Raw genomic sequence first — 12423 nt, forward strand, 5'->3', positions numbered from 1 at the left:
TCTGGGGGGTGGCATGTCCCAACATGCCCCTTTAACCAGAGTACCAGAACCCGGGCACGGCTCCCTGCCGGCCCCCCCTCCCCCCGCTCATATCTTGATGAGCTGTACCATACCGTAGCTCGGGATAACCGCCTACCAAAACTCTGCTACCTACCAACCAGACAAATAGAGGGCGGGAGGGCGGGCAGGAAAAGCCGCCTCGGAGGACCCAGGAAGACACCGGGTCCTCCGAGGTCCCGGCCTTATCAACTCCGCCCAGCGCTCCTTTCTCCTATCAGGAGGCAGCCCCGCAGTGGGAACTTCAAACCCGCCTATCCTAAGCTGTCTCCTCCTGCTCACCTACACCTCCCCCCCCTCGCGCGGAGCGCTCGTCTCCATGGGAGGCTGCGCGGGCCTTCCATCCCTGCGTTACAGCCGCCCATCGAGACGAGACTCTCGGGCTCTCCTTTAATTGTAACCAAAATCGACTTCCAAAAGCCTAATATTAAGGGGCAAAAGTACAACATGTGATCCAGCGTCCCTATATCAAGAATGCCAGCATCTATTTTAGACTATTGTAACATCATCTATTTAGGAGCACCCAAAAAAAATTCTAAGGAAATTAAGGATAATTCAGAATACAGATGTTCGATTGATTTTTGTTTTAAAAAAGAACGACCATATTAGTCCATATTATCGTTTACTTCATTGGCTACCTTTGGAGGCAAGAGTATAGTATTATTCAAATTTTCCTGTATCTGCTTTAAGCTGATATCGGAATTGTCTCCAGCTTACCTTTTTCCTCATTTTGTTTTGCATAGACCATCAAGAGAAACTAGAAACTTCTACTTATTTGCTTATCCAAAAATTAATGGGTGTAGATAAAAGACTTTCTTAGATAGGACCCTAACATTTCAAGCTAGTAGGCAACAATCTTGGTTAGGTAAAAGTATTCAGCAAGCTATGTTATCCTATTGCTGTTTTCGGAAATTAAGACCACTTTGTTCGATAAGTTTATTACTTAGTGAGTTTTATTATTGAAATTCTATTTTATAAATATTTGTATTTTTTACTGTATTATTGTATTTTGCTGATTGTCTAGCTCTTTTTCGTGTAAACCGCCTAGAACTTTTTGGTTATGGTGGTATAAAAGAATAAAGTTATTATTATTATTATTATTAGACTTTGAACTATCTAATTTTTGCAAACGAACAGGGGTCCAAAAAGCACAGTTACTTACCGTAACAGGTGTTATCCAGGGACAGCAGGCATATATTCTCACATGTGGGTGACGTCATCTATGGAGCCCCAGCGCGGACAGCTTTTCAAGCAAACTTGATTGAAGTTTCAAGTTTGCTACACTGCACCACGCATGTGCATGCCTTCTTGCCCACTAGAGGGCGCATCCCACCTCGTGGTCCTCAGTTCCATAACTAGCAAAGAAGCCATCCCCGGGGAGGAGGGCGGGTTGTGAGAATATATGCCTGCTGTCCCTGGATAACACCTGTTACGGTAAGTAACTGCTTTATCCCAGGACAAGCAGGCATGATATTCTCACATGTGGGTGACCTCCAAGCCAACCAAAAAAGGGCAGGTGGGAGGATGGCAATTTAGGAAAACAGATTACGTAACACCGACTGGCCAAACCGGCCATCGCTTCTGGACAAAGCATCCAGACAGTAGTGGGAGGTAAACGTATGAACCGAAGACCAAGTGGCAGCTTTACATATGTCCTCCACAGGAGTAGATCGGAGGAAAGCAATCGAAGCTGCCATCGCCCGGACCTTATGCCCCGTGACTCGACCCGGGAGCGTAAGACCAGCCTGAGCGTAGCAAAAGGAAATACAAGCAGCCAACCAGTTGGACAAGGTGCGCTTAGAAACAGGGTGTCCTAAACGATTAGGATCAAAGGACAAAAATAATTGAGGAACCTTCCGATGAGACCTGGTACATTGGAGATAAAATGCCAACGCCCTCTTACAGTCAAGCGTGTGGAGCGCCGTCTCGCCAGGATGGGAGTGGGGCTTAGGAAAGAACACAGGAAGGACAATGGACTGATTGAGGTGGAAATCAGACACAACTTTAGGTAAAAATTTAGGGTGGGTGCAGAGAACCACCTTGTCATGATGAAATACAGTAAAAGGCGGTTCCGCAACCAAAGCTTGCAGCTCACTAATCCGTCGAGCAGATGTGAGGGCAATCAGAAATACCACCTTCCAAGTAAGAAATTTCAGGAGAGACTTGTCGATAGGCTCAAAGGGAGGTTTCATCAGTTGAGCTAAGACAACATTCAAATCCCAAACGATGGGAGGAGGCTTCAGAGGGGGACAAACATTGATTAGACCCTTCATGAAACGAGTCACCAGAGGATGAAGCGAAAGAGAACGTCCCTCCAAGCGACGATGGAAAGCAGAAATGGCACTGAGATGCACCCGAACGGATGTCGTCTTCAGGCCTGAATTAGATAGATGCAACAAGTAGTCCAGCACCGAAGACACCGGGACCGAATCCGGTTCCAGATGAAGCGAGGAACACCAGGAGGAAAACCTGGTCCATTTCTGGGAATAACAAAGCCTGGTCGAGACCTTGCGCGAGGCTTCCAAAACTTCCCTCACTGACTGAGAAACCGGGACCGAAGTCAAGGGGAGAGGAACCAAGCGGTCAGGTGTAACGACTGAAGATTGGGATGCAACAGCGAACCCCGACTCTGAGATAGCAGAGAGGGAAACACAGGCAGAAGCAGAGGCTCCCTGACACTGAGTTGAAGAAGCAGGGAGAACCAGTGTTGACGAGGCCACCGAGGCGCAATGAGAATCATAGTGGCTCCGGATGATTTGAGACGAACCAACGTCCTCAAGATCAGGGGAAAAGGAGGAAACGCATAAAGGAACCTCTCTCCCCAGTCGAGAAGGAAGGCGCCCGCTTCTAGACGGTCCGGGGAGTACATCCGGGAACAATACAGGGGTAGTTTGCGAGTCTCCGGGGAGGCAAACAGATCCACCTGTTGAGTCCCCCAGCGGTCGAAGACCTCGTGCAGGACTCTGGAGTTGAGTGACCACTCGTGCGGCTGGAGAAGCCGACTGAGTTTGTCTGCCAAGAAGTTCTGTTCCCCCTGGATATAGACCGCCTGTAGGAAGATGTTCTGGGAGATCGCCCATTCCCACAGGCGCAGAGCTTCCCGGCAAAGGGACCAAGAGCCCGTCCCACCTTGCTTGTTCACATAATACATGGCCACCTGGTTGTCCGTTCGCACGAGGACTACCTGATCGCGGAGCAGGTGGCAGAATGCTCGAGCCGCCAGAAAGATGACGCGAAGCTCCAACACATTGATGTGACAGCGTCGGTCCACCGCCGACCACAGGCCCTGGGTCCGCAGACCGTCGAGGTGGGCCCCCCACGCGTACTCCGAGGAGTCCGTGGTCAGAACTTTGCGATGTGGAGGGACGAGAAAGAGCAAACCCCCGGAAAGATTCGAAGAGTCGGTCCACCAACGGAGCGAACGTCTCAAAGAAGGAGTCACCGATATGCGAGAAGAGACAGGATCGCACTCCTGGCGCCACTGAGAGGCCAGAGTCCACTGAGGAATTCTCAGGTGCAGTCTGGCGAACGGAGTGACGTGGACCGTAGACGCCATGTGGCCCAGAAGCATCATCATGCGCTGAGCCGACACCACAGGTAGCTGAGAAATAAGACGGCCCAACCGAACCAAAGCCTCCAACCGAGGAGGAGGGAGGAATGAACGGAGGCGAACAGTGTCCAGCACTGCGCCTATAAACTGAAGTGATTGGGTCGGGCATAACTGTGACTTGGGAAAGTTCACTTCGAACCCTAGTCGCTGAAGAAAGGCGATAGACTGTAGGGTCGCTGAGATAACCCCTTCCCTGGTCGGGGCCTTGATCAGCCAATCGTCCAGGTAAGGGAAGACCTGAAGCCCCCGAGACCTCAGGGCTGCAGCGACTACCACCATACACTTCGTGAAGACTCGAGGGGACGAGGCCAGGCCGAAGGGGAGGACCCTGTACTGCAGGTGTAGCTCGCCCACCTGGAACCGTAAGAATTTGCGGAAGGTGGGATGCACCGGAACATGGGTGTATGCTTCCTTCAGGTCCAGGGAGCACATCCAGTCCCCTTCCTCCAAGAGAGGATACAAAATCGGAAGTGACAGCATCCGGAACCTCTCCCGGACCAGGAACTTGTTGAGCTTCCTGAGGTCTAGAATGGGACGCAAGTCCCCGGTCTTTTTTGGGACCAAAAAGTAACGGGAGTAAAACCCCCGCCCCCGCTGGTCGGGGGGTACAGGTTCCACCACCCGAAGCCTCAACAAGGCCCTGGCCTCGGCCATGAGGATGGGGAGCTGGGTTCGATTGTATGGGCAAGCCCCCGGTGACTGTTCCGGCGGCGCAGAACAAAAGTTGAGAGAATAGCCCTCGGAGACGGTCCGGAGCACCCAAGCGTCGGACGTTATCTCGGTCCAAGCCGCGTAAAAGGACCGGAGTCGACCCCCTATGGGAAGGGGGTCCGGCGCGATCGCGGAGGAGGGCCGGCCCCATCCGCCTAGCACGTCAAAAGGACGGCGCTGGCTTGGCAGGACCCTGCGCCGGAGTTTTGGTTTGTCCCCCTCTTCCCTGTCGAGGTGGGCGCCGAGGCGGTGGCCTAGAAAAAGCCGGGGTCGACTTTTGAGGGTACTGCCTCGGGGGAGGCCGGAAGGGTTTCTGCGGCGTGGCTCGAGGTTTCGGACGGACCAAGGAGGCCAACAAGCGCTCCTGTTCCGAGAGCCATTTGGTCGCCGCCTCCAGGGATTCATCAAATAATTCGAACCCCACGCAAGGTAAGTCCGCAAGGCGTTCTTGCAGGTTTGGGTCCATATCGAGGGTGCGTAGCCACGCCAACCGGCGCATAGCTACCGCAAAGGCCGACACCCTCGATACCAGCTCAAACGTATCGTACACCGCATGAAAAAGGTACAGGCGCAATTGGGACAGGTTGGACATAAACCTGTCAAACCCTTCCTTGCGGGAGTCCGGCAAGGCTTCGCGATATTGGGGCAGATCCTTTACCATGCCACGCAGATAGGCTGAAAAGGTAAAGGCATAATTTAAAACCCTGGTTGCCATGAAGGAATTCGCATAGAGGCGACGACCAAACTTGTCAAGGGTCTGACCCTCCCTGCCGGGCGGGACCGCCGCAGAAACTCGGGAGGGTTGCGTCTTTTTGAGCGCAGACTCGACCAGTAAAGACTGGTGGGAGAGTTGAGCCTTCTCAAACCCCTTGGGTGGAATCGTCCTATATTTGGACTCCATCTTGGACGGGACCGCAGTGACTGTAAGAGGTGAAGACAGGTTCTTAAGCAAGGTCTGATGAAGGACCTTATTCAAGGGCAGCCGAGGGGATTCCCTTGGGGGAGTGGGAAGGTCCTGCTCCTCGAGGAACTCTTTTGTATATTGAGATCCAGCCATGAGGTCCAGACCCAAGGCACGTGCCATGTCCTGCACGAAGCTAGAGAAGGAGGACGGTCTGGCGGGCGGCGAGGGGGTTCTCGACCTCCCTGCCGAACAGAAGGGGGAAGCCTCGTGGGAATATCGTGGTTCCCTACCGGACCCTGAGTCCCACGAGGTCAAATCCAATGGCCTCGAGGGGGTCGGGGAACGTCTCCTTTTCGAAGAACCCCTGGGAGAGGTCCCAGGTGTCCGAGGGACCGAGGCACGCCCCCTCCTCTTCGGCGAGGAGTCACGCGAACCCCCTCTCGCGGGGGAACGGAGCAGCCTCGGGTTGTCGAGGCGGAGCTCCGAGACCCGCAAGGCCTCGCCCCCGAGCGGCGAGGAGCGACCACGTCGTCGAGGGGAGCCACGCGAACACTTAGGCTTCCTCGGCCGACGCCTCGCCCGAGGCCGGCCCGAGGGCGAGGAGCCCCGGGAGGACCTCGAGGAAGAGGAGGAGGAGATCCGCCTCACCCTGCGCACCTTGTCACGGGGCCTGACGCTACCCTCCGGCGGGGCCCCCGAGGCCGAGGTCGAGGGTAAGGTCGGGGCCGAGGTCGGTGCCGCCCCGGTACCCGAGGCCAAGGGAGTCGCAACCGAGGCCGCCGAGGCCGGGGTCCTCGAGGCCAAAGCAGTCGAGGCCGAAGCCTGCTGCAACTGCTCGAGGGCCCCAGACAGCTCTGTGGCAATCAATGCTCGGAGCAAATCTTGGAACGCCGGGATCCCCACCATGGTAGGTAGGTCCGAGGCCGGGGGATGCTCCCTGGAGGGCGACCTCGGTCTCGAGTATTCTCTCGGGGCATTAGTGGCCGTATTCCTTGGCGGGGCCGAGGACGACCCACCCGCTGTCGAGGAGCCCGAGGATGGCTTCTTAGTCGACCCTGGGGTCGAGGAAGGAAGAGAGGACTTACCCGAGGCAGGCTTAAGCGAGATTGTAGGCTTCGAAGAAGACGAGGGTCGAGGCGAGGCCGAGGGAACCGAGGCCGGGGCCGAAGCCGAGGCCGACGTCGAGGCCTTCCCCGGCGCGGAGTCGACCGCAAAGAGCTCCGCCATCCTGGCACGGCGTCGGCGGAGCGCTTTTGCCTGAAAGGTGGAGCACCGATCGCAAGAGTCAGTCGGATGCTCGGGCCCCAAGCAGAGCAAACACCACCGGTGTGGGTCTGTAATGGAAAGTAACCGCTCACACCGGGTGCACTTTTTGAAACCCGTCAAGAGACGGGACATGAAACCCGAACAGGCCGGAAACAAGGCCTGCCGCGGCCGCGGCTCACGGGAGCCCCCGGAGCCGACCGAAGGAAAAACTCGGGTTTCGTCGTTTTTTTGTTTTTTTTTTAAACAATCAAGAAAGAAAGAAAAGATAAAATAAAGCACAGCGACCGACGAAAAAACAACCGGACGCGGTGACAGAAGGCAAAATAGCAGAGCTCAATATCCATAGGGCTTCTGGCTCCGCGGAAAAAAACTGAACTGAGGACCACGAGGTGGGATGCGCCCTCTAGTGGGCAAGAAGGCATGCACATGCGTGGTGCAGTGTAGCAAACTTGAAACTTCAATCAAGTTTGCTTGAAAAGCTGTCCGCGCTGGGGCTCCGTAGATGACGTCACCCACATGTGAGAATATCATGCCTGCTTGTCCTGGGATAAAATCCTATATAACAGAAAAAAACAGGTTTGTCTCAAAGATGCTGATGCCATACATCTCATCCTCCAAGACCAAACCCTCCAATAACTAATTTTGTTTTATTCTTTATTTTGTCTATTTTTAACTTGTTCATTTCACAGTTGTATTTTGTTCTCCACTTTATGTCTTTATTCTTCCTACAGCTTCTTTTTCTTACCTATTCTCCTCCCTTACCTCCCTCTAGTATCACTATACACTTCTCCCTCCGTATTTGCTTTGATAGGGGATTAACAGACCCGCAAATACAGAAAAACCGTGAATAACTTTTTCATATCTTCTTTGCTGTTTTTTTTTTTTATTAAAAACCATCGTAAATTTGGTGAAACCGCGAATAACATGGGGGGAGACCTGGCCTGTTCCTGAAGGAGAGGCAAAACACGGCGAAGAAAGTGCCGGGAATTGGCGATTTCTCTATGCAAGCTGATGTAATTTGGGGGGAGGAGCCAGCAAGCTAAAAACCGTGAATAATCGAAACCGCGATTGCTAAAACCGCCAATGTATCCATCAGCAACCCTGGGACAGAAACTGTGCCATCTTTCCTTGAGTGGCAGTCATTTCTGTTATGCTTGGGATGGTATCAGCTACCAGGGACTAAATTTTAGGTGCCCAGGATTATTTCCAGCACTGGATATTCCCAGAGCAGGATTAACCAATAGGCCAAGTAGGCACGTGCCTAGGGCCCGAAATGGTAAGGGGGGGGCCAGATTAAGGAGGGCATCAACATTGTTTTTTCCAAACGGCGATGGGCCCCTCCAGCATCGATTGCAACACGGGTCCCCCCCCGATCGGCAACACGGGCCTCACCCCGATTGGCAATGCAGCCCCCCCACCCATCGATGGAAAGTAAGAAAAGCAAGCAACGCGGGTAAGAAAGGCAACGGGAACTGTAATTGTGCAAGCGGTGCTGCTTGCCCAAAGCTTCCCTCTAACGCAGCTTCCTGTTTCTGCCTGGGCACATGGTGGGGTGGGGTGGGGCAGGGGGCCCAGTGTACTTGTGTGCCTAGGGGCCCTCGATGAATTAATCTTGCCCTGGATATCCCTCTTTTTCAGAGTAAGAACTGAGGAGTAGAAAATGACACGGGGACAAATTTTTCCCCCGTCCCTGCAGGAACTCAGTTTCCCTGTCCCCGTGAGTTTTGTCACTGTCTCTGTCCCTGCCCCAATCCTGTAAGCTCTGCCTTAACCACACAAGCCTTGAATACTTATGATTTTAAAATATTTGAGGCTTAAATTTTAGTTTCTGGTGGCACTCATTATGTCTTTGTTATAGGATGGAAAAAAATGATTACTGATCAACGGGGTAATACTAAGGTATTTCAACTAACATGGGGTCCATTGACTAATTTTATAGATACTAATTGATTGATGTTTCCCATTACTCCTGGTTAAAATTTATACATCCAGGGAGGGGGTAGGCGGGAGGGTGAGGGACAATATATCGGGATTGTTGTATGGGAAATAAGGATGTACTATTGTTTGGTTTATTGATTACATTGAATTAGGGGGGGGGGTGAAAATGATTTTTATATATTTTATTGAGGGGTATAAGTGCTGTTGTTCAAATGTTCTGAATGTATTCCTTTATGTACTGTTTTAAGTTTGAAAATGAATAAAGAATTAAAAAAAAAAATATATATATATATATATATTTGAGGCTTGTGCAGATGAGGACAGAGCTTTCAGGAATGGGACAGAACTCTCCGGGATGGGGCGGGAAAATGAGTTCCTATGGGGTTAGGGGAAAAATTTATTCCCGTGTCATTCTCTACTGAGGAGTAGAGCAGTGTTCTTCAACCACCGGTCGGTCCATGGACCAGTACCGGTCCACAGAAATTTCCTGCCGGTCCACAGGGCCAGCATGTGCATCAGGCCCAAAACAGTGTTCTTCAACTGCCGGTCCACGGTGCGATCGATGTGGCGTTATCTTCGATCCAGCTCCCTCTTCCTAATTGATTCAGTGCACAAAGCCATGGGCAGTGGCTCCTACGGGCATCCTGTGCCTGAACCGAAAGCCTTCTCTCTGACGTTGCAAGGTGTAATTAGTACTATTATGGGGGTGGGGTCTGGGGTGGAGATTGGGTAGAGAAGGGCAGGGTTTGGCCCACGACTTAGCCCAGTGTTCTTCAACCGCCGGTCCACGGACCGATGCCAGTCCACAGAATAATTATTTTATTTCTGCCGGTCCATAGGTGTAAAAAGGTTGAAAAACACTGGAGTAGAAAACATTCACTGCCTCCTCTCTGCTGCAAAACTGTTACTTCATGTTATTCAGACAAGATCATCCACCGATCCCTTTCTACTTCCTGTCTGTACTTCACACTTGAACTGAGGATTTCCTACCTTCAGAAAATATGCCAAAATAGCAGGATTTTCTAGTAGGTTGGGGCGTGGAACCCCTAAACCCAAGGTAGGTAAGTCCTGGTTTAGATGGGGCCAGGAGCAGGGTGGCCCTCGGATCCCTGAATTTCAGCTCCATTCTCTGAAGGGGTGATTTCACCAGTTTGCAGAAAGCAGCAAAACGCATATTTTCTTATCAAGGGTCTCTGGCTAGCTCCCTTACACTGTTTTTATAAACCAGCTTTACAAGGGGCTTCAGCAGCCCTCCGGGAATTCCTTCCAACTCAAGGCTAGCAGAAAGGTGAAATGTCATAGATTTCATGGGAAACGGCTTAAATGAATGAGTACAGCTTCAAATTCTACAGCAAATGAAATGAGAATGTGGCTTTCCAGAAGAAGTCCGGAAAACTCCCAAATATGTTCAAAAAGCATCTTATTTTGCCTCCTGCTGCCCACTCTATTTTTATTTTTATTTTTTTTTTAATTGTACTGCAATTTGTCTTTTCTTCCAAGGATAAGGCATCCTTTTAGACATCTCTATTCCCGAATCTGCCCTTACCAGAACATGGAAAACTGTCAGTCCTGGCATCACCTCTGGGCACTTCGCAGGACTTTCTATAGCATTATTATTTTTCTCCCCTACCCCTCCTTTAAAAAAAAAAAAAAAATGGAACTGATGTGTCACCACAGATTAAATTATCTACCTTTTCATACAGTGAAATAAATCTGTATTTCATTAAACGCAGCACACAGTCCAGCTCATGCTCGTGGCACGCAGGGGTGAGACTGAAGACAGAAGGGTTGGCATGTGCCAGCATAGCCTTCTGACTCTAGGCTAGAAGCTAAGACAGATCACACCTTGCAACTCCTTGTCTCCAGAAATACCTAGTCCACTTATATGGAGTGCATCAGGTTCGAGGACATTGAAGGAGTTTCTTCTCACTTCCTTACTCATCTCCCCCCTTCTCTTGACTTTCCTGGACGTTGATACATGATTCATGCATACATCATGCAAACCAGCATCAACCCTCCCTCCAGCAACAGGATGACGAGAAGTCCGGGGGGGGGGGGAGGGAGGAAGTTAAAAGACCACAAAAGGGATAAAGTACTGGTAACAAATACAACAGCAGCTTTAAAACCACTTTTTTTTTTTTTTTTTTTTAATAGTCCACACTGAAAATCCAGCTGGGGGTCGTTGACGGAGATTTCAGCAGTTGGATCCCAAGCACAGTACCGGGTAAAGCTTTGGATTCTTGCCCAGAAATAGTTAAGAAGAAAAAAATTTTTAAAAAATAAATTTAAATTGAATCAGGTTGGGCAGACTGGATGGACCTTTCGGGTCTTTATCTGCCGTCATCTACTATGTTACTATGTTCCAAAAACACCTGATCGCCCGTTTAAAAGCCTCGAGAGTAAAGACTGAACCATCCCTTCTCCAGCCTCAGTTTGTACAACTTTGCCCACAGCGCGGCGGTGGCGTTTTGCAGGGTTCAGCGAAAAAAGATACGCTCCCCTCGCCGTCACTTTTGGTTGTTGTGGGTTGTTGTTGTTTTAAAGCTAGGAATAAACCGCGATTACACGTGACGGTAAGTCAAAGCGCACTTACCCCAAAAAGTCCACCAATAAAAGGGCCGGAGCATGGTGTCCCTCGAAGACGCGCTGCACCCAGAGCCAGGCTTTCATCCCACCTAGCGCGCCGCTCGGGCGACAGCTTTATTCCAAACTCATTTCCATAATTGAATATGTTAAAGATCCGCTGCCCGGGATTGGACGCCGACGCCGCTGCCGGTCCCCGTCAGTCACGCTCGCCCCTCCCCCGAGCTGTGACTCACCCCTCGCTAATTAGCAGCCCGGCGATCCTTACAGGAAGCGAGACGGCTGGAGGGGTTGGTGCAATCTGAACATCTTTTTGATGCTCTCTTAAGACGGAGCTTCTTGCCTGCCTTCTTTGCCCTCCTCTGGGCAGCGCTTCGGCTGAGAAAGAACGTTTGCAAAACCATGAGGACAAGTTGCAGGCTGCATTTTAATAATATTAGCCCCCAAATCTTTGGCAAATTACTGTAATGAATAGACATAATTTTTCATTGATAATATATTTGTTACTTAGGGGGTTGGTATGAAATAGTTTTGCATAATTAAGATTATAAGAATTATATGATATGTTCGTTTAAATTAATTGAGGAGGGGTGGGGGGAGGAAGGGATTTAAATTTTATCTATTTATGATGATAAGAGAAAGTATTTCAAGTGTTTTTGTAAAAGTTTTCAAGGATGTAATTTTGTGCACTTGTTGCAAGATTTAAAATGAATAAAGAAGTTATAAAATAGTAATAATAATAACAGTTTATATACTGCAGGGCTGTGAAGTTCTGTGCGGTTTACAATGATTAAAAATAGTACAAATTGAGTGGAATGGACAAGTTAATACTAGTGAATTGTGGTTTTAGGGATCAGTTAAGTGGGAAAGATATGTTTTTAGGTGTTTCCTAAATTCCCTGTAAGTATTAGCTAGCATAAGTAATTGTTCCAGGTCTTTACCCCCATAATGCTGCTTGATATGAGAGAAGATGGTGGTGGTGACTTTTAAAACCCTTCTGAATAATTGTAAGAGAAAATATGTGTGTGAAGAGTGAGTTGACAGAGGATTCTCTAGTGCTTAAACTCATATTGGGGCAATTTCCTTGAGTTTCCAGTTGAACATAGAATCATAAAAACAGCCATACTGGGATCAAACCAATAGTCCATCTTGCCCAGTTTCCAATAGTGGTCAATCCAGGTCACAGACGGTACAAATTCCTTTAAATCCTCAGCATTTTTCTTCTGTATTCGTCTCTGCTATTATCATTTACAGATCTCCTTTCTTTTCCTAATCTAAAATAAATGATTCCCGTTTGTTCCTAACTATATTTTCACTTTCTGAAAGGTCTGCACTTTTCTTTTGGTCATATCCT

At 49.9% G+C, this 12423-nt stretch overlaps 1 protein-coding gene across 1 annotated transcript in view; it reads right to left on the reverse strand.

The window, feature by feature from the left end:
* Positions 1 to 11205, reverse strand: part of ADAM8 (ADAM metallopeptidase domain 8) — a 191406-nt gene extending 180201 nt beyond the window's left edge. The window contains exon 1 of the mRNA XM_033943786.1: positions 11080 to 11205. Coding sequence (XP_033799677.1) covers positions 11080 to 11113 — 34 coding nt within the window. The 5' untranslated portion in view covers positions 11114 to 11205. The remainder of the gene's footprint in view (positions 1 to 11079) is intronic.
* Positions 11206 to 12423: the final 1218 nt, after the last annotated feature.

The sequence above is a fragment of the Geotrypetes seraphini genome, chromosome 4 (genome assembly GCF_902459505.1).
Source record: "Geotrypetes seraphini chromosome 4, aGeoSer1.1, whole genome shotgun sequence".
In the NCBI taxonomy this organism is placed as follows: Eukaryota; Metazoa; Chordata; class Amphibia; order Gymnophiona; family Dermophiidae; genus Geotrypetes; species Geotrypetes seraphini.